This window comes from Tyto alba, unplaced genomic scaffold (assembly GCF_018691265.1).
Source record: "Tyto alba isolate M040663 unplaced genomic scaffold, T.alba_DEE_v4.0 Super-Scaffold_13, whole genome shotgun sequence".
NCBI lineage: Eukaryota > Metazoa > Chordata > Aves > Strigiformes > Tytonidae > Tyto > Tyto alba.
Genome location: NW_024881275.1, coordinates 3,347,673 through 3,369,572, shown reverse-complemented (window position 1 = coordinate 3,369,572; position 21,900 = coordinate 3,347,673). Strand labels below are relative to the sequence as shown.

Below are 21,900 nucleotides of genomic sequence, written 5' to 3'. Positions count from 1 at the left end.
GACATAAAAGTCATTTTAAGGTACTTGCTGGGGTCAATTTTAACTGAGGGGAGGTTGAAGATGGTGAGACTTTATATGGTTCCTTACAGCACTGTGTGACTGTATCTCACTAACTGGCTGCAGCATCCCCAAAAGGTTCTCCCAATAGTCAGAGGATGCTGGAGTATACAAACACCTTATTCCCACCAGTCTTGCCCTAAAACACCCAAGCAACAGGTATGGAAAATAATTATGTCTACAACCCTTGGGTTTCTTCCAGGCCAGAGTTTTTTGATGGTTTCTTGCATTTATGTCATCTGAAGTTGCACCAGTCAGTTATAGTTTTACTCTTCTGTGGCATTGCAGCAAAATTCTGCTAAATAAATGGTCTGTCCAGTTTCTCAGTCAGATATCACATAGTAACAAGAAATAGAGATATCATTAGGCCTAAGAGAGATTATGACACTGAAAGAATCAATTAAAGGGAAAAAATAATGAAATAGCAATAACTCCTAGCCTTTGCTTAACCCTTCATTTTGAGATTTTCAGTAATAGCCAGTAAAACTTCAGCAATAAGCATAAAGATAGTTTCTCTCTTCTGACTCTTCTAGTCTGTCAGTGCTGACTTTCAATTCCCTGTTTCTTTCAACTCTGTATAATTTGTCATTACTATGCATAAGTAGACACTACTTTAACAAAAAAATAATAATAAAAAGAATACTTCAATGTGATGTAGGAATAGCACTTTCTTTGACTCTTTATATGGGCAAGATTGACCTGTGTTCAGTGATGCTAGTTTGTATGGTCCCCAAATGTAATTTCTTCAACTGATAGCTTATCTCTTGAGTATTACTTTCCTATGCTAGCTTTCAACTTGCTTTCAGATATAACTAGAGAATTAACTGCTCTAACACTGTTAGTGAGGGAATCTCTTGACCTAGGGGTAGAGGTGACAAAGGCTTTTTCATCCTCCATTTCTTGTCTGTTTGAGAAAGAAATGGAAACAGTAGTAGGCTTAGATTGTAAGGTGTGAGCTGAAATGTAGGGTTATAAATGTCTACCTTGGAAAGTAAGTATGAGAGCAAATGTCTGCAAAATTTTGTAAATCATATGTGAAAATTCATGACCCTTGATATTTCTAGGTCTTCACAGTCAATGCAGTTAAAAAGTACGTATAGCTTTTGGTGTTTCTGTTTTTACTTTTGTAGCATAAGGTTCATCAGTGGACAAATAGTCAGTTTTTCTTTAGTATGTGATCTGTCTGCTTTCTGCTACCTGCACGTAGGACAAAGCACAAGAAGAACCTAATGCAAAGAAGACCTCAAGAGATCCCGTCTCTGATTTCTGTTGCCTGTGCAGGAAAGAAAAATAAAAAAGGCAAAGGGGAAAATAAACATGGGCTGCGAAATGGGGCAAAGGTGGGGAACAACGGGGTGCTAGTCTGCTTTGTCTGCTCTTGACTGTTCCCAGCCTGCTGCAACCACATGTGGTTGGTGTGATTTCCTGAGTCTCACAGAGCTCTGTAAGAAGGGACTGCGGGCAGGGCTGTGGAGGTGAATTGAAAGCTTCTTCTGCATGCTGACTCTCCCATGTTTGCCCGCCACAGATCTTGCACCTTTGGTCTTTGACTCAGTGTTTGTTTCTTCCTCAGCTGAGCTGAAATGCAAAAATAGGGATTTCTTGATGGTTCCGTGTTGAGTACATTGGAAGGAAGTAACAAAATCTAATTCTAACCTAATCTGCACATCTGGCAAGTTTGGCTAAGCACCTGTATTTCAGTGCATCTTCAAGCCAAATATCTCTCTTTTAAAATCCGAATCTGTTTGTCTTAAACAACAACAAAAAAACCCAACACTTGCAGGGCTGAAATCAGAGGTACAAATGGCTGTTGTGTGGGAGTAGCTGCAAGTGTGCTGAGAGCTATGCAGAATATTTATAGTGAATCTTAAGTATCCAAGCAAATCTGTTTTTTAAAAATTTGCCAATGTTTGTGAACCTTTCAGGTAAACCTGAGCCAAGTTTAGACTAAATCTGAGCTGAATGCAGTTTGCCAGAAAGGAATTTATGGCTTTGGCTTTGGGTAGAAACTGCAAGATTCATCATGGTCTTGGAATAGCTGGATCTGCATAGAGAAACTTGGCAGTTTAGAGTAAGTTTCAGGTGTTACGTTATTATTAGGAAAATGTATTCATGAAGCTGAAAGCACAGTAAGTATTTTTATCATTATTACAGAATATAGCCATAATCTGTTTATCTGTGGAATTCTAACTTTACAAAAAAAAAAAAAAAGAAAACACTCAAAATAACTATATCTTAGTGCAGACCTGTAAATACACCCTTAATTTAATGATAGATATATGAATGATTACTTTTCTTCATTCTTTTTTTTATGGTGGCTTCTGTTCATGTATGTATATGTGGTAGCAGCTGGTTGGTTCAACAAGTGGTCTTATGATATTGCCTACCAAGATGGTATGAATTTTTAAGTCCTCAATTACATTTATTGTTGTCTTTTGCTTTTGATGTGAGTTTTTAGAACTTCAGCTGTAACCGACACAAATCTTTTCCTATGACCAAAATGGAGAGTAAATACCTTAGAAAACAAAGTGCGGATAAGATGTAAATGTTCCCAGTAGAAACTGTGATAAGAAAAATTCTATGATTGATAAGAATTGTAATAGCTTCATCAAAACTGGTGCTTAATGGCAAATAAACAATCAAACTCTGATGATTCACAGTAGGTCCAAAGTCGACTTATTAGGTGTAATCAGCCGTTGGCAGGGTTGCACTGCTAAGGACATGGCTTTTACAACAGTCACTCTGAATGCTAAGAAAAAGAGTTAGATTTAAACAGAAGGATCTGATTTAAATTTCAAAGGTTAATATTTCTGGAGAGCTTTGAGTGGGAGATGTTAAGCGATGGCTTAGGATGCAGCATCATGTGACTGAGATGATACTTCTGTCATGATGACACCAATAAAAGATCTTCAAGCTGTTCTCAAAGAAAAACGCGGTTGAAGAATATATGGAAAAATAAAATGTATATTAAAGTCTGCTTTTTTGATATCTAGATATGTACAAAAATTCTGTGCCTGCAATTTATCGTAATTATCTCTGAAAACAAGGAAACTTGCAGAGGAAATAGAGAATTATATATGTTGTATTTGTCACTTGATTAGCATTATTAATGCTACTTTGCATATGTATATTCAGTTTTATGGCTAATTTTCTTCCAAAGATGATTAGGAAATACAACAATATCAAATATATATCATGCATTGTACAATGGCCCTGATTTTAATTTCCTGAATATGATTCCTTCAACATTGTGAGTCATTTTTTGCTATGTAGATACTAGCTTCTTGAACATGGAGAAACATGCAAATTATCTGGATTAATCAGACCAGTAATTTTCCCCAAAGCAGTAGGCACTTGTTATGTAAATCAGTGTTAATCCACAGCAGGCTTTGACTGGCCAGTGATGGAAAACTACATGAGAACGTGAAGTCTGCAGCGTAAGACCTACCAGTAAATTAGTGAAATCCCCAGGGAAGTTCAAAATAAATCAGATAAAGCATTAAAGTGCACAAGGATCACCCAAGATGTTGCCACCAGGAGTGGCAGCAGCACCCGTGGCCATCAACAGCCATCCAGGATGGACAGCCTGACCGATAAACTGTCAAGCAAAGGACTTTCTAAGACTGGTTGCCAAGAGTAAATTAGCGTAGTCCAGACAGAGAATAAGATTCAGTCTTACCCTGATAAGATTAAAAAAAAAAAAAAACCAAACAAACTAAAGTGAAACTAACTAAAGCATAAACCAGCATGCAGAAATTATTCTACAGTAACTACAGAGAGCTAGTCTCAAAAGCTGATCTGAGTACGGACAACTCTTCTGTTGGCAGAGACACCTGCTTGTGTGATTGCTTGTTTGGTTTTTTGTTGGGTTTTTTGTTTGTTTGTTTGTTTGTTTGTTTGTTTGTTTGTTTGTTTGTTTTTTCCACAGTGATCTAAGGATTGGAATGATCCAGCTCTGAACACAGAGGTCCTTTGGTGGTCTAACACAACATACCATTTTCTTCACAAGACTTGAATTTACTTAAAATATTACCTTCTGAAAAAAACCCCAACTTTTAGTGATATAGTCACATGATGATAGATATCAAATAAAATTTTCAAAATTCAGTAGGAACTCAGAGAGTCCCTCTCTAGAGCGCATGGAATTTTTGTTATTGCTGATACATACCCTGAAACAGGTTGAGGAACTGCTCAAATGGAGTGTTCAAATGACTTTACCAGAAGTCCTGCAAAGGTACTTTGATTTTATAAATACAAGTACCATTCCTCTAAAATATATTACATTATCTGAATGCTCTTCTCCTTGTAAGAACAGTTTTTGTAGTTTCAGAGTAGAGTATCTCAGGCATGGATGAAAATCCTTGTACGAGAAGTATGATGTTTATTCTTGGGGTTGTTAAGAAATAATTACCTAATGCCTTGGTGTGTTTGTGATTATTAGTGCACCAGAGGTCCTTTATCTCACAAGGCCAAATTAAAATTGTGGGGTACAGTAGGCATCCTGGTTTTCTCTCAGTGTATAAAAAGGAGATGATGAAGAGGTTTGTTGACGGTCTACAGTCTGTTGTATCCTGCCTCATTACTATTATCAGAGTTATCTCAATTTCCAAATTTAGACATACTGTGGTGTCAGCACAGTGAGATGGAACATGCCGAATTATAGGATAGACAGAGAGACTAGGAGTGTCAAATGTGCAATGAAGGCTTTTGGTGGATCAGTGCTCCAGGTTTTCATGTGGTCTTCTAAAGTATAAAATGTATTCTGTCCTTTTACTGACAGCTGTGGAAGTCTGTCCTCAATTTACTAGCTTCCTGCAGCTGTCACTCCACAGAATAAATAAATCAAGCTGTTGTATATGAGAATCCCCCTCACACCCATGCATGCACAAAACCCTCTCACAAATTATAAAATGTACCAGGAAAGACTTCCCTTCTTCTCCTATGGAGAACTTTCCACAATCTCTTTAGGCAAGTTATTCCAGTGCTTAATTACTGTCACATTAAGTATGTTTTCCTTATATCCAGTTAGAACCTCCCCTGTTTCAACTTAGGGCCGGTATCTCTCATTCTTCTGTCATGTCCCTCTGTCTTCTCATTAACCACCTCTTGTCTATTGGAAAGTTAACAGCAATTAATGGCTATTAATTCCCCAAGAACCTTCTTTACACCAGAAAGCTCAGTTCCCTCAGCCTGTCCTCACAGGGCATGTCCTGAGCCCCTGGCCATCTTGGTGGCCCTCCACTGGACTTTCTCAAGTTCTTACCCATCCAGTGCTCTACCCGTCTGGACGACAGTGTCCTAACTTGGCTACCAGAGTGCTGTGAGAGACCATGCCAAAAGCCTTCCAAAACTCGAAGGAGATGTGATCCATCGCTCTCTTCTTGTCCACTGGACCAGTCACAGAAGGCAGGCAGGTTGATCAAGTATCCACAGCAAATCTGAAAGAAGATTGGTGAAGTATCTGGCATAACCTAGAGCAGCATTGTGGCTGTTTGCACCTCACTGTCTGAAGAGGTCCCAGTGGACTCTTTTGCACATGAGCTTTCATTCAGGCAGTTGTAGCAGTGGTTTTTCTGTTCTTTTTGTTTGTTTGTTTGTTTGTTTGTGTTTTTTTTTTTCATGTGTTTGTTTGTTTGTTTGTTTTGTTTGTTTGTTTGTTTTGTTTGTTTGTTTGTTGTGTGGGTTTTTTTTTGTGACATAACAGTGCAAAAGAGCAAATGCACAGACCAGCTTGCTGGTTTGAAATAACAAAAGCTTAATTGTCTTCCATCAGCATATATCAGTCAAATAACTAGCAGCCTTTACTGACAATATCTTACAAATGGGCAGCCACCACGTCTGAGAAGAGCTGTCCGTGCTCTCACTTTTGGGACAGCCTAATAGTCTGCCTGAAGTAGTTCTCACCTTCCTCCACAGGAGATGCATTAGTAACACTTTTTACACTTATCTTTTACTGTGATGTTGTATTAATACTACTATCATAATGTAACCATAAATGACACGGGGTTAAATGTTTTCTGAGTAGCCCTGTGGTTCCAGTGCACAGAAGTTATGCAGTATTACAGTTAAATCCTCCAGAGTCCTACTTCTTTAACTTGGCTATTCTGTCTGCTTCCATAGAGCCCAAGTCAAGCTCTGAGGTTAGCAATCAGTCATTTCATTCTGAGACCAAATAGTTTCTTTTGGCCTCCCTGTTCATGCTGCTGGGCTGAGGAGAATGGCTCTGAATTTGAATGCAACAGCAGAGGATATTGGCACTAGTCTGGGCCTTGGGGGTTTGGATTTTTGAGATTAGGTTTTGGGTTTTTATTAAATCTTTTAAGAATACAAAACTAATATTTACTACATTTTTAACAGAGATGTCATTGCCTGTGTTGCTAATATCCATACTCAGACCTATCTGCTTTTGATCTCTTTGGAGTGCATAGGTTTCCTCACTGAACATCCTGCAGGCTTAGTAGACCTGTCAACAGAACCTGACTATTCTCTGCATTTTTCATTTGGTCCAACTGGCAAGGACAATTTCTGTGTGTCTCTGAAAAAGAAAAGTGGTGACAGCTTGGCCAAACTTGTTTATGTGATAAACACAGTGAAACATATATTACAATACCAACAGCCTTATTTTCATAGTACTTTAAGACTGTTTTTATGGTATTAAAGGTTGTAGTGAAAAAGAACATAATGAGTGTCAAAAGTGTGATGAAGGACAATTCAATTCTCAGACTAGCACCTTTGAAAACGCCCACTGAGACTGTGAGAGCTGTGTTTGCACTGACACAAGCCAATGTCTGCATCCTGCCTGTGGTCTGTCAGAGTAAACAGCCCAGTAACTGCTGGTGCTAAAATAAGCACAGATCAATGCAACTTCATCGATGGCATCTTCATGTGTATGATCATTAGAACTCGGTGTCTGGGCAGGACCATTTGCCTTGTTCTCATTTCCCAAAATTCAGTTGCAGTGATTTCTAATAGAGGCACAGGGTAGTGTGAATAAGACCACAAAACCCTTTTGATACTTCAAACAAAACCACAGTGATGGCATATAGGAACTCACCTCTACAGAGTGTATATTGAGACTCTAGATTTGGGTAGGAACATGGTTGAAAGAGGGTTCCATCCTTTTTTCAGCTAAGCAAGAAATTTTCTACCCAGCAACACAGTTCCTGTGTAAATGTATAAATAACCTACTTAGGAATGTTGGGTTTTGTTAGGGATAAGCTTCTGTTTGTAAAGCATTGCCATAATATTTTACAAGAGTGGGAGAAGTAAAACTCACAATTTTTGTTTGTTAGCTAGCTCAGCCTGTCACTCCTCCCGTCCTTAGACAGTCAAATAACCTCCCCCAGTCCATGTGCTCATTAAGGAAGGACCCAGGGGAGCTGTCTTATCACCCATCTGCATCAATATGTGGGAGTTCTCTGAACTCAACGTCCTGAAGTTCCTTCTCAACCTCAAGAAAAGGAGAGCTGTGGCAGGAGTGCCACATGAGGTGATGCATCTCAGGGGTGCTGGGTCTTGCTGCCCAGGAGAAGGGTCAGTGTCTCTGGATGGCACGAGGAGCAGAAGTGGTGGCAGCAGGGAGGGGTGGTAGCAAGGATGCTTTGGGCATCAAAACGCCTTTCTGTGATTCCGGTAGGACAATAGTTCCGTAGAAATGGCACTGAGTGCCAATGAAACACACAGAGTTAAACCGACAATTGTGACACTTTATTCCATGTTTATTTCATTTAGAAGGGTGAGTGTCCACCCTTGGGGCTGCACAGGAGGGTGACATAACATGGGCCCTGCATAGCAATGCATAGGGCTGCGCACCATTTTCAGCTAATGGGGTTTCCTGACAAGTACAAAATCATTTGAAACATGTGCAACTTTTGTGGCTGGGTCCTTGGAGACCAAAATGCCAGAGGCTGCTCTGAATTCAGTGTCGTCACCATTATCTGTTCTTCTTGGGTTTTTTATCCTTTTCATATCCATTAAACAACTTAAATTAAAATAAATCCATTTGCTGGTCCCATTATGCTTGACCTACATCAGAATCCATGGATTTGTTTATAGAATGAAAGGACATTTTGGTTCCTCTTTAGTGTCTCTTAAGTGTAACGTGTTTACATTAGTTTTTTGGAACGTATTTACTTACATGTATCAGACAGAAATTACCTTGCAGTTAACTGCTTAGGGTCCTCATGACAAAAACCAATAATCTTTGAAAAGTAGGATAATGTTCACTCAAAATAGTTGTTTTAAACACTTTTGTTTGCTGGTTTGCTGTTAAAAAAATGCACACACAGAGCTGTATGGCTTTATAGTAGCTATATGATGGTATTTCCAGCATTTGACCAGCTGAGGTTGAAATCCCACTGAATCTCATTAACTTCTGTTATGTGTCACTTTGGACCATACTGTAATGTCATATAGTTTCAGTATTAGAAATTATGAATCTGTGGATCATGAAGTTCTGCTGCCTGTTTTATAGGGATGGAAATGAACATATATCTTCAGTATTTGCAGTCTCCATATAATTTAAAAATTCCTTCCATTAGTAATTCACAAATATAATTAGATGATACTCCTTACTATTTGTAATCCCAGTTATTACTTTCATGACATTGGGTACCTTCCCAATAAATTGTTCTGTTTAGTGCAATTGGTTTCAGGTGTGTAGAGGACAATGTGAAATACAAAAAATAGTGCAAATGTAATTGTATTGGAGCAATAGAGAAAAATCCAGAAGTCTTTTTGATATTCCTTGATTAGCTCCTTCTTTAGTAATTATTGGTTGATTTATCAATTGAAATGGATTATTTTCCCTCAGTATTAGTGCAATTTAAGAACTGGAGAAAGAGAAACTCAGATTTCATATTCATCAGTTTAATCACTGGATTTCTTTGCAAACAAAAGACATGGTTATAATACTTTTCTTGGCTAAGTCTAAAGGGCAAAATTAGCAAGTTTTAAAGAACTGCAGAGCCATACAGCAGAGCCCTTGTAGTAATCACAAATGAAAGTCAGTGCTACGTCAGTGGATATCATAGAGAGTATAATTTATAGTTACAACTCAGTATCCACGATGGCAGCAGTGCAGTTTGCATGAGATTGAAATTGGGGCAAGAATGCAAAGAGCCAGCAGGTCAGTAAGGAAATAAAGTATTGTGGCTAGGGGCCAGCAGCCAAATTCTCTTGTAAAGGCGGCTCTTAACCACATTTTCACTATTAAGACAACTGTGAAACTCAAGTTAGTTTTGTTGTCGTTGGGATCTTGGCTGTGCTTTGCAACTGTGTGGTTTCAACCAAATAATTGTTTTCAATGACTCTTTTGGGTTGGGGTTTTTTTCTATGTGTGATTAGCTGGAATCCTCAAGATATGAACTTACTTTTGACTTCCAGATCTCTCCTGGGCAGTGATGTCATCTCTTATTTTCCATAGAAACTGGCTGTAGCCCTTTGAGGCATGGACTGCTGGTGTAAGGGAAGGCATATGCTACAGCAAATAGGTCCTTGCCATGACTGTTCAAACTCTGATCTAAGCTCCCTGCACTTCACATGCAGATGTTCTTTTTCTCTCTCTGTTTCAGGGTCTCTATGTCTTTGTGGTGTATTTTATCCTGCACAACCAACTCTGCTGTCCTGTAAAAGCAAGTTATACGGTAGACATGAATGGGCATACAACTCCAGGATCGGCTTTTTTCACACATGGCAGTGGTCTGCCAGCTGCAGGTGGAGAGATCAGCAAGTCCACTCAGAACCTCATCAGTGCTATGGAAGAGGTAACAGTGCTCTATAGTCATTACCTTGCGTATTGAAAATGTTCCTGGAGATTTAAGTGGCAATACTGAAGTGTGATACACAGGAATGAGATGCTATTTATTATAGATTGGCTTTGGGGAGGGGATTATAATTTTTTTTTGTGATAAAAATTGTTACCTTTAGCCATGGTGATATTCTTAGAACTTAAAGTTCCCTGGTAGCATCCCATATAGAGAATGGCCCCTTTTCTACTTGAGTCTTCAGTTTGTTATAGAGGCTGGTTAAAGTGTTGTCAAAAGTAGGTCATGAGAAATCAAAATATCAAGTTAATTCTTTCAGCTTACTATAGGTCTTAGATGAGTTTTAAGCCTTTAATTTTCTAAAGTCATGCTATGCAAAATTTATTGAAGTTTTAATAGAATGGAATAAAATTAAAATAAATTAAAATGGAAAGGAAAAGAAAGGAAAGGAAATGAAAAGAAAGAGAAACGAAAAGAAAAAAGAAAAGAAAAGAAAAGAAAAGAAAAGAAAAGAAAAGAAAAGAAAAGAAAAGAAAAGAAAAGAAAAGAAAAGAAAAGAAAAGAAAAGAAAAGAAAAGAAAAGAAAAGAAAAGAAAAGAAAAGAAAAGAAAAGAAAAGAAAAGAGAAAAGAAAAGAAAAGAAAAGAAAAGAAAAGAAAAGAAAAGAAAAGAAAAGAAAAGAAAAGAAAAAAAAGAAAAGAAAAGAAAAGAAAAGAAAAGAAAAGAAAAGAAAAGAAAAGAAAAGAAAAGAAAAGAAAAGAAAAGAAAAGAAAAGAAAAGAAAAGAAAAGAAAAGAAAAGAAAAGAAAAGAAAAGAAAAGAAAAGAAAAGAAAAGAAAAGAAAAGAAAAGAAAAGAAAAGAAAAGAAAAGAAAAGAAAAGAAAAGAAAAGAAAAGAAAAGAAAAGAAAAGAAAAAAGAAAAAAAAAATTCTGAAGGAGTTGATTTTCAGTCTCTTTCTTGATGGGACTGGAATGCTGCTAGTACTACTTCTCACTACCTGTAGTAAACCAAGGTGATTTTTCTGCTACGTACATGTGCATGTTGATAGAGCTAGTTGAAAATTTTCCAGATAAACAGTTTTCCAGGAAAAACATCGATTTAATGGAATTTAAATATTTCAAAGAAACCTGTCAGTTCTAGTAATATTTTTTTTGCGGAAACCAAGCTGTTTATCCAGTTTCTCTACCTGCTTGACTGTGGGTTTGTCTGGATTTTAAAGCTCCTCAGCTGCCTCCTGGAAGACCACTAAATTTCTTCAACTTCTCAGTGTCTCTCTTAAGGTGGTGCCTGAGACCCCAGTTTAGTGGACAGCATAGCTGCTCAGGTCTATATGACAAGCTCTTATGTTCCTGAGCTCCTAAACAGTGGATGAACAATAAACCAGTAAAACATATTCTGATTGTCCTAAAATACACTTTTTTTTAGAGTTCTGTATTTTGGCTTTTCATCATATTTAAGGAGAAGACAAGTTTTCAGAACCACCTCTTTTCTCATTAACTGAATTCTGCTTTTTTTTTTTTTGCAGTTCCACCTTAAACTGAAGTGGCAGATGAACTATAGCAAAGTTGATATAGAAACTGTAGGGCTGTACACCACCACCAGAACCTTCAAAGACAAGCAAATTACTTTAAAATACTGTATTGGTAAACATGGGAAGCGTGGGTTGCCAACTGTAGAAGATACACTGCAGAGTAATGATGATTGTTATAGAAAGGAGAAGCAGGGTCCAGCAGAGGAAGAGGCAGAGTTGGAGTGAGTTGGAACCTTTCAGTGCTTTAAATTGAAGTTCTCCATAGCAGGGGCCAACGTTCAGAAATAGCAATATTTAGTCAACTTTTTGAGATAGCTGGGACAGGGATCATAAACACAAGGTTAAATGACCTGTAACTGAATTACACAAGCACACTCACACACACACACATATATAAAAATGTATTTTAGTTTAATAAATAAATAAATAAATAAATAAAAACAACGACAAACAAAAAAACCAAAACAAAACAAAACAAAAAAATACAAAAACAAAAACACAAAAAAACCCAAAACAAAACAAAACAACAAAAAAAAAAACACCTCCTGGTTCACCATAGAAATGACAGAATAGCTGGTTCCAAAATCTCTTGGTCTCGAGTTCAGGTCTGGTCATAGTTTCCAGTTTCTATACTACACTTTTGATAATTATAGTATTTCTGTGTCTTATAACTTTGCAGGTGCCTGCAGACTGGGAGAGGGCATCCTTGCAGCCTGCTGGTCAAGCTGGTGCTGCCTTTAAGCAGAGTCCCCAAAATGGCAATGTTTTCCACCCTTCTGGAGGATTCAGTACCAGCTCATTGGTTGCTGATGAGGAATCACAGGAGTTTGATGACCTGATATTTGCTTTAAAGACTGGTGAGTGACTCTTCTCCCTGTTCCTTGAAGGTTGTTATGTTGTTCTTCACTCTAATGGTGTCACCATTCCATGAGATCGTTAATGAGATCAGTTAATATAATCTGATTGCCAGTGAAAAATTGCCGTCTGAAGTAAAATTGTTTTGCTTTGGACTGCTATTGCATGAAAAATACTGCACAGGCTATCTAAAACAACAGAGAAAGAGTCTGCAAAAATATGTTTGTGTCAGGGTGATAAGCAGACCTACGGAAAGTAGCAGCAGATTGGAGCCTCTGACATTTTTTTCAACAAGTGCTTAAATGGCTGACTTGCTGCCTCTGGATATTGGTTGTCTTGTCTTCATTTCTTTTTCAAATTGATACATGTAGAGTATATGCAATGCCTATCTTTACTTTGTATATTTATATATATCTGTGAGAAACAGCATAATTTCATAAATATTGATTCTCCCAATAAGTGTAAGCCAAAATACTTACATAAACCATGTTTGGACCTGAAAAATGGTGTACACTGGAAAGATAAACTATATAGACTTACGCCCAAACACAAGAGCTCACCATGCTGCTGGAGGACAGCAGCAGGGGAGACCACTCTAGGTGTCCACAATCAAACTACACCTGCAAGACAAAACCTTCGTAATGAGATTTCCCTCAGTAGACTTAAAGTTCAAGTCTTCAAAATCCCAGGCTTTGACCTCAGTTATATATTGCTCTTCTGCCTTCTCACCCACTCCACTAATGAAACTTCAGGTTATTCAAGTGATGATATGGTTAGATAGCCAGACATGGTCACAGGCGGAAGAAATTAAGTGAAACCTGATTCAAAGATAGGTCAACATGGAAATGTCTGATAAGACGACTGATCACAGAGGCATAGTAGCACCACCTGATAAGAAAGATCTGGCAGATGCTAGCCCAAGCCCACCTCCTCTAAGCACCAGTGAAATAAGAGTGGATTACCTCGGTAGTAGGAGGAGATCTTTGGGGATAGCATCGAGCCTTGCAAGAGACAACAACGAGGTACCTTAGCCAGTTAAGTGCTCTGTCACCAATAATTTCAGGAGTTTGGTCCCTCCAGTGACACCAAGGGAAACAGTCAAACTGGCTGGAAGACTGGGAATGCTGCTAATGAATGGGTAGTTTTATTCAGTATATTCACAATACCTTATCTCCTAAGACAATTTCCACTGCAGAGAACTCCTCTAATCATGAAGATAATTGGATGCTTAATAAGTGGCCTAGTGCTAAGAAATACAGATTTTTATGAAGATTGTCACAAAGTCTGTATTTTACCTATTAATTTTCCTGGAAATTTTGCAGACTTCTACTTTGTTATGTAGTTAAAGATTTTGAGCAAGACTGTCAAATCTAGGTGCACAAGCTTACCTTTTTTTAAGTAAAAATCAAACCTTTTTTTTAAGTACCTAAGAAGGTAGCTTTTACTTTTTTACTCCTTCCAGAATATTTTGAAGGAATCCAGATAGTTCAGCAATAGTTAATAAGATTTGAAGCCATTCACATCTAACACTCCCACCATCTCACACAGTGCTGACTGCTTAAGCAGTTCAGTTGACATCAGTTGGACTATTTTCTACACTAAACTCTACACACTGTGGAAGCCTGAGTCTTAAATCATGAAAAACAATCTAGGCAACAGCAGTAGTTAAAACTCATGGTTAATAAAATTCACCACAACTTTAGCATTTAATGATTTTTTAATAAATCTTCCAGCTTCATCCTTAGTTAATTTGTTTTCAGTCCTTCTAAAGGAAGTAGGTCTAGAACCAGCTTTTGATTATTTTTCATAAATTGGATTATTGTTGTCTTTATTAATATTTTATTATCATTTGTTCCTAGAAGCCTTTTGTATTAATGTGACCTGAAGCAAAGACCTCAGGCCACAGTTGGAGAAAGATATTTTTGTTTGCATTACTGATTCAAGTAGTAGTACCTGACCATTTTACCTCAATGCTTAGTCATATGTGCAAACTGTGTGCCCAGAAACATGTCAGGGGCAAAAAAAAAAAAAAAAAAAAAAAAAGATTTCTAAGCCAAACCATTTGTCCCATCTAGTTCTAACCCCATATACAACATTTGAACAGGCCAAACTGAAGAGATGGTGTTGAGGTTAGAGTAGCTTTAACCACCAAAGTAAATGTTTATCATCTATTGCCTTAGATACAAGCTGTAGCTCAACACACACTTTAAACCAAAAAAGTGAGCTTTTCTATAACTGGAAATGGTATCTGTTTTATTATTTTCATCCAGACCTGCTTTCCAGCCGAGTTCAGTGCTTGGCCAAGGAGTCGAGGTGCTCCCGATAGCACGAGGGAGGGAAACCACATGGAAGCAATAAAAAGGAAGATAAGGTGGTGGAAAGTGGGGTTTCTTCTGTGTGGCAGTACAGGCTTATGCTGCTAAAGTATTCACTACCTGCGGTCTGACAGGGGTTTTATGATACCTTTAAGCTAGCAGGCACTGAAAGGAGCCTGTCTCCTGGTCCCTTCTGGCAGCACATTTCTTCTTCTCTTGCACGGTTGCTCGTACTCACATGAAACCATGACGACTCAGGTTGGAGACTTCTGTCCCTCTTCCTCTTCCTCTCCTTCCCCCCCTCCTCTCTCTCCCTCTCCCCTTGCCACTCCACATTAGTTTGATGATGCCCTTTGAGCACCAGTCTCAGCTCCGAGGAAGCAGGGGTCATCAGCAACTGGAAGACCAGAACTTCTCTAAATAAGTTAAAACGTATGGGCAGCTGCCAAGCCTTTTTGCTGCCTTGCTCTTGTCTGTCATTTGCTGTAAGTAGTGCTTCTCAAATCTTTTTAGGCCAGGCTGTATTTTGGTAGGCTGAGAATTCCTCATCTCAAACAGACTAGCAGAGCAGGGAAAAGGTGCTTTGCACCACATTAGCTGTTTTTATCACTCCTAAACTCGGAGGTGTGGCTTTTGGGTATAGAGAAAGAATAGAAATGCTTGGTCTTATGTTGCTTGAGCTTTACCTCTGATAAGCAGAAACAGAAACTTCCAGTTATCTGTCGTTCCCTAAAACTGTCAATCTATGACCAGACTCAGCCTTAGCTGTGCTAAAATATTAGCTCCCACTCTGAAGGTTGGCAGGGGATCAGCACTGATTAGCAGAGGAATATGCAAAAATGTCTTTATGCCTCTTTGCACTTCATCTGTCCTTTCTGCTTATGTAGTTTGGAGCTGTCTGAAGGTTACTTTAATTTATGCTTACTGTCAGTAGCCTCAAAGTTTAATCTGGCAGCCAGGATCAGTGAGAATGAGGGTATAATCACAGCAAAACTAAAATCTCATTCCTGTGCCCCTGCCCCACCCTTGCACAGCAGCTGGCTAGTCTCAGCTGTAGAAATGAAGGATGACTGATGCAGGTTAAAAAACATCAAACCAACCCTCCCAGCACAACTTTATTCTTTAACTTGCAGGGATTTAGTAATGTGCAGTTTGCAGTGCACCTCCACAAATAGATGTGTTGGCACACTTGGCCTTATTGCTCAAGAAATGTGTCATAGAACTATGCACTTAGCCCTTGGTTCCATAATCATTAATGCTGAGCCTAATTACAGATTAACCTGAAATACGGACTGGGTCAGATGAAGGCATACAACTGCATTTCTAGCAAATTAGGTGGGCAACAATATACTGTTTCTTAGCAAGATTTTATGCTAGCTTCATGCAAGCTTTGCATCTCATGGCCATAGAATTTTTTGTTTGGTGCAAGAAACCCAAAAGCTGGACTTCCTATATCATAAAGCCATGGCCTCTGAATGCCTTATCAAGCAATTCCTCCTTTCTATCAAATATGTTCATGTCCATACAGACATACATAGGATTCACTGTATCACCTCTTCTCTTATACTGTGGGAATCTTTTGGCCCGTCAGCTCCAGGGCAGTTTATGTAAAGCAAATTATAGAACAGTTACAATAGGAAGAAATAATTTAGGGACATGTGCTGCCTAATGATATGTGCTTTTTTTAAAAAACAAAACAAAACAAAACAAAACCTTTTTTTTTTTTAATGTCTATAAATTTGTCTTAAATTATTTATTTTATTGTATTTAATTTCTGGCTTTTATAATGAATCAAGGGTTTAGCTTCTGCTGAGGACAGTTATTGACTAATTAGTTTTTGTTAATTTCACTAATTAACTTAAAAGTGCTGTCATTTTGGACTAGATCTCATTTTTCCTCTGATTTCTTGTGCAAGGTTTATATTGATAGGCAATTTAATAAGACCATTGTCCTCCAGATTTTCACAGAGTCATATGTTACTGTCATTGAGGCTAAAGCCCAATTTAGCAGAATTCCCTAAGGACTTCTACTCTGGTTAGGGCTGGAGAATTAAAAAGTGAGACAACAGAATAAAAGTAGATGGAATCTGTCCCAAAGAACCAAGCTGCCTGTCTGCTTTGCTCTAAAGTACAAATACCATAAATGCGTGATAGCTTTACGGATCACTGAGCTACTGTCCATATTCCCATCTCCTGCAAATGCTCTTGTCCTCCCCCTTTCACGGTGCAAAAAAACTGAACCAAATCATTCATTTGGGTGAGATGTGAAGGCAGAACACAGTAAAGCCTTTGAGGGAGTCTCAACCCCCCCTGGTGCGGACTGGTGACCTACCCCTGTAATACATGTTTGCACCCCTGTTTGCAAAGACACTTATAGGTTAAAGCCAAGAATACCAGCCTAGCACATGGTAATTTCCAAATATACATTGGACAGTATCAATGGAGGATATTGCCACATCCACATCTCAGTGTATTTTTGGTCTTAGTAGAGCATATGTGATAAATCTTAAATAAATGCTCTATATGGAGAATACCCGGACAAATCTACTGTATAAGTTAAAAACCCCACACAAATGCAGGTATTACAATAACAATGCTATATAAACCAACTCATGGTTTTCAGTCTAATACAGCTAGGGTTCCAAAGTCAACGTCTTAAACTTTGGTGTTACCACTGTAGCTGCCTTGTTTAAGAACTAAGCATCTCATGGTGGGCATCCTGAACTAGAGGAAACATTTGACATTTCAAGTTTTGAAAGTTCAGTGCAACATCCTGGAGACCGTCTGTCACGGGGCAGATAAATTGTAGATGGTGTCAAAGTGCCAGATTCATGCCCTGCCTTATCAACCCACGTAATTTCTGTGTTGAAGGGTTCACTTCAGAGAAGAAAAGGTAGGAAGGGTAGCCAGTTTGCATATTCATTCAACTTCTCATTTGTGATTGTTCACAAATACGCTATCTGTTGGCTCTTGAACGTGACTGCATAATAACCAGGAAGCATTTTTAGTCTAATATGAACTTTATTCGTAGAAGTCTGGGTGTCTGTCGGTGCCATTTCTGTAAAGTCAAAATCCTGAAGGAAGATTTAATTTTGGTTCATGTAGCTTATTCATTTCTATCTAATACATTTTACACATCCAATATAAATTATGATTGATTCAGAAGGCAAGATGGAAATGCTCACAAAATAAAAAGTCTCCCAAGGGATATGAGTGCAACAATTACAGAACAAACTCCGCTACCCTTAAAATGTCTTGGTGAAAGTTTGAGATATATCTGAGCAAGCAGATGGTAACAGTGAGTGTTTGAGGGCACGTAGGAATGCAGCGATGAGATCCTTAACCAGTAGATGTCACCGGAGGGATCTCCCTGGGTTTGCAAAGTGAGCTGTGACTTTTCAGCTTCTAGCTAGTCCTTTGATAGGAGAAGAAAGGAAGAAAGGCCTCATTTTCCTGCGTCTTTTACTTAAAAAAATTTCTTCGCAAGCTGGGGAGAAGTAATACTCCCCCACTACGTACCTACCACCCAGCTTCACCATCTCTAGGGGAATACATGCTTTTGGGGATCTGACTGAGTGTAAATTCAACTCTAATCTGAGAACAAGCTAGACCTATGAACTCAGTGAAACTCCATCGTATAAACAGTCATACCCTTTCCCGTCTGATGACTGTTTGGTAAGCTGGTATCCTGGTTACATTTCGGCTCTCATTCCTAAAAAGGATCAGCTCTTACGTAGTTTGTCTTTGCATCAGCAGCAAAACAAGGCCCTTGTATACCCAAAGTAGCCTGCTTCAGTCTCTAATTCACCAGGTTTTGATAAGAACCTCCAAAACAAAACAAAACAAAAAACCCCTCCTCTTAGTTTGCACAAAGCATGCATGTATATGACATTTAAGAATATACATAATGTAATATCATATTAAACTCGTATCCAATCTTTTTTACAGTGACCAGCATGACATTCTTTAAGAAACCCCATACTGAATAATTGCAGTATAGCCACCAGTAAGACAAATGTCTTTCTAATACCAACAGTCAGTGTTTGCCTTAAAATCTGAACCCAAGATGATCATATTAATATAGTATGACTCTAAACATTTTCATTAATGTATTTTTCCCTTTATGAAATTTGGACCCTCTTCAGCCTAAATAAATGTTCTGAATGAATTCCACTGTTAAAGATGCTTGATAAGAAGTATTGATTTGTTTCTCCATTCAAAATATATTTTTACTTCAAGTTCATTGTCTTGGTTTTCTATCCCCAAATGGTAAATACAGAAGTCTGATCTATCTTCTCTGTTATACTCAAGTTTCTTTTCTAAAATTTCTAAAACTTTCTAAAGTTTTAGAGGAAAAAAAAAAAAAACAAAACAAAACAAAACCAAAACAAACACCAAACCAAAACCAAATAACTTGCTTATGCAACTGTTGTTTTTCCCAGGACTTTCAAGCAGCTTTTAGTTATTAGGACCATGATTCAATTAAAAGGTTAAATATGCATATAAATTTAAATCTGTAAGTACGGCTTAATCATCTTCAGTACACTTATAAACAAGTATGTTAGTGATTCAGAGCCTAATCTTCTTGTCTTTATTATTCTGTCTCTGTAAATTGATGGATTTTTACTCGTGTCAAACCCCGACAGTAATTGCTGGTCTCTCAACAGCTTGGGTCATACAGACTCAAGAACAGGACTCACCTAGTAGGTGTCAATGGAAGCATGTTCACTCCGTGACCCAAACACCAAAACCAGGTGTAGGAAGGATCACGGTGCAGAAATACCCACTTTTCCCCCTGGATGCAGCAGGGCTGAGTTCACATGATGCTGTACCTGAGTTTGGCCCCTACCAGGGCTTGTAGACCTTTGCAGGAAAGCCTGCTGAGTCCTGCAGGCTCTTCTGCTCAGGTTCTCTGAAACAAGCTCCATATTCAAGATTGCATCCTGACTTCTCACAGCAAAGGAGCATCCCACCACTGCCTCCTTTTCTGTACTTCCTTTCTGCTTGGAGGGGGTGGTGGAAAGAAGAGTGCTATGGGAAAACTTTGCAAAAGTGGAACAAAGGGGGCGTAGAAAATGACGAGGTAACTCCAAAAAGTAAATAACCCCTATCTTGTCTTTTGCTGAACAAACCAAAGACTAGAATGTCAGCTGAAGCAGAAATAAGAGATGTACAGCTGTTCACTGTACAACTGATAGAAACTCCTGAAAATATTTTTTAGTATGAAAATGCAAATCATTGCCTCTCCCAGCATACCCTGTTTTGAGCCAAAGGTTATTCCTTTACAACTCCCTTGAACTGTGTGTAGTTGCTGACCTACTTCTGCCCAAAATTAGTAACTTCCCTAGTTACGTATAAGTGACATTACCATGCCTGAAATTAGTCTGTCTTCAAATCACTGTGCCTAATTACACTGATGTGCAGTTATCAACAAATGCAAAGCCTACACTCCTTAAACCCTAGCAAGACCCATGTATTTTCTAGAATTTGCTCTACACCTCGAGTTTATAGTTACAACTGATATTCTATGAAAAAGTGGTCTGAGAAAATGCATGTTTCATAAAAACTAATACAGGATTATGTATCTTCACACCTAACAACTCAAACCTTCCCCACAAAAAAAAACCCAACCCCCCCAAAAAACAACAAGAAAGCAAAAAGATGGTAGAACTCCTGTGACAAAAGGATGGAGAAGGTGGCCTCCTGAGGTCTCTTCCAGACATGTTTTCAAATTTTCCATGGGCCTAAGTCTAGTATTCTCTCACAGTAGAAGAAAAACACAATACACCAGCTTGTGCCAAATGTGGGTTTAAAGAATATTTAGTCAGCATCTTTTCGCATGTTGAAATTACAGTCCTATTAAAACATCTGGAATTATAGTTTAACAGGGAAATTGTATCATTAAAAATCAATTCTTCATGAAGAAGTCCTTGGAAATACCAGACTATATAACAGCCAGACCATGAACTCAGACTAAGCCAGGCCTTGATTTATGCTCTTGTGATTTCAAGGCAACCTCTGAATAGCTATTGTATCATTTACTGAGACAAATAAAGTGAGTGACAGTGGTATTATGAAAAAGCATGTCTGGATGGTACAGAACTTTGTCAGACGATGTTACAGGCTATGGATTCAGAATTGTGGACTAGTGAAAGGAAACTTACCACATCGTTGTCGAGTAGCAAAACATTTCAATAGTCAGAATAAAGCAGAGCAGGACACTATATCACCATTTCTGTGTCAGGATTTCATTTCACCAATTCTTTTTCGTTTGTTTGTTTTGGTCTTTCAGGTGCAGGTCTCAGCGTCAGCGATAATGAATCTTGTCATGGCAGCCAGGATGGTGGCAGCATGGCTAACTCCCAAATCGTAGAGCTTAGAAGAATACCCATAGCAGACACTCACCTCTAACTCCACAGCTTGCTTGGTTTTCTGTTGGTTTTTTTTTTTTTTTTTGTTTTTTTGTTTTTTTTTTTTTAATTCAAGCCTCAGTATTTTTATATTTGTACTTCCTTTTGCACTAAAACACTATTTGAAACTGTGTAGTAGAATGCTGTGAGCTTTACTGAACGTTTAACAAGGAATGCTTGCTTGAGGTTTTGTATATCAGAAAATAAACTGTAAATTTTTTACAGTGGCTGAGCATCAATAGATACCATGGCAATCAGCCTAGATTTGTATCTTGTAGCTAGATGACATATTTCACAAACTGTAGCTTTTTTAATTAACCTGTACGTGTAACACTGATTAATAAAAACAATAGAGTCCGTTTGATACAAACAAGTCTGTAATTTCTGTTTGCTGCTTATGAAGCTGAAAGATGATGCGGACACCCCGTGGGACAGGAAAGCTTTTTAATTACACAGTTGTTCTAAGTTTCCTAAGCTGTACTCTTCTCGCTGTTTTTTGGGTACCCAAATCTGTGAACTTTACAAACTCAAATAAAGACACAGTCTTGAGCCAGAAAGCTTGAAATTTAAATTGTGATATGGTAAAATATGCAGTGATCTGAAACAAACAGAGGAAAGGGGAGATGAAGGACAGGAGTGAAACCACTGGCAGCTGCATGCTGTCAACTGCATTACCTTGCTGGTTTCACAATATTAAACTCTCTCACTCTTCTCACAGTCAGAAATAAGGGGGAATGCAAAAGAGTTGAATTTTCTGTTAATATCTGAGGCTGCTACACGATATACCTGTTCTGATTGAAGGGCTTAAGTATTGCATTGCAAACAGAGCTAGATCAGTAATCTGGGGTCATAAAAGAGCAAGAAAAGTTCCTCCCTTGGAAAAAAAAAAAAAAAATATAGAGGAAGTATTTCAGAACTGAGAGAGGGAGACAGGCTGGTCTTGTAGGAATCATTAACTCTGCTTCTCCAC

General features: G+C 38.2%; 1 protein-coding gene across 4 annotated transcripts in view; it reads left to right on the top strand.

The window, feature by feature from the left end:
* Positions 1-21,483, top strand: part of ADGRV1 (adhesion G protein-coupled receptor V1) — a 294,340-nt gene extending 272,857 nt beyond the window's left edge. For all 4 annotated transcript variants that reach the window (XM_042787872.1, XM_042787871.1, XM_042787870.1 and 1 more), the window contains 3 exons: positions 9,630-9,821; positions 12,031-12,208; positions 20,813-21,483. In XM_042787872.1, coding sequence (XP_042643806.1) covers positions 9,630-9,821; positions 12,031-12,208; positions 20,813-20,931 — 489 coding nt within the window. In that variant the 3' untranslated portion in view covers positions 20,932-21,483. The remainder of the gene's footprint in view (positions 1-9,629; positions 9,822-12,030; positions 12,209-20,812) is intronic.
* The last annotated feature ends 417 nt before the right edge of the window (positions 21,484-21,900 follow it).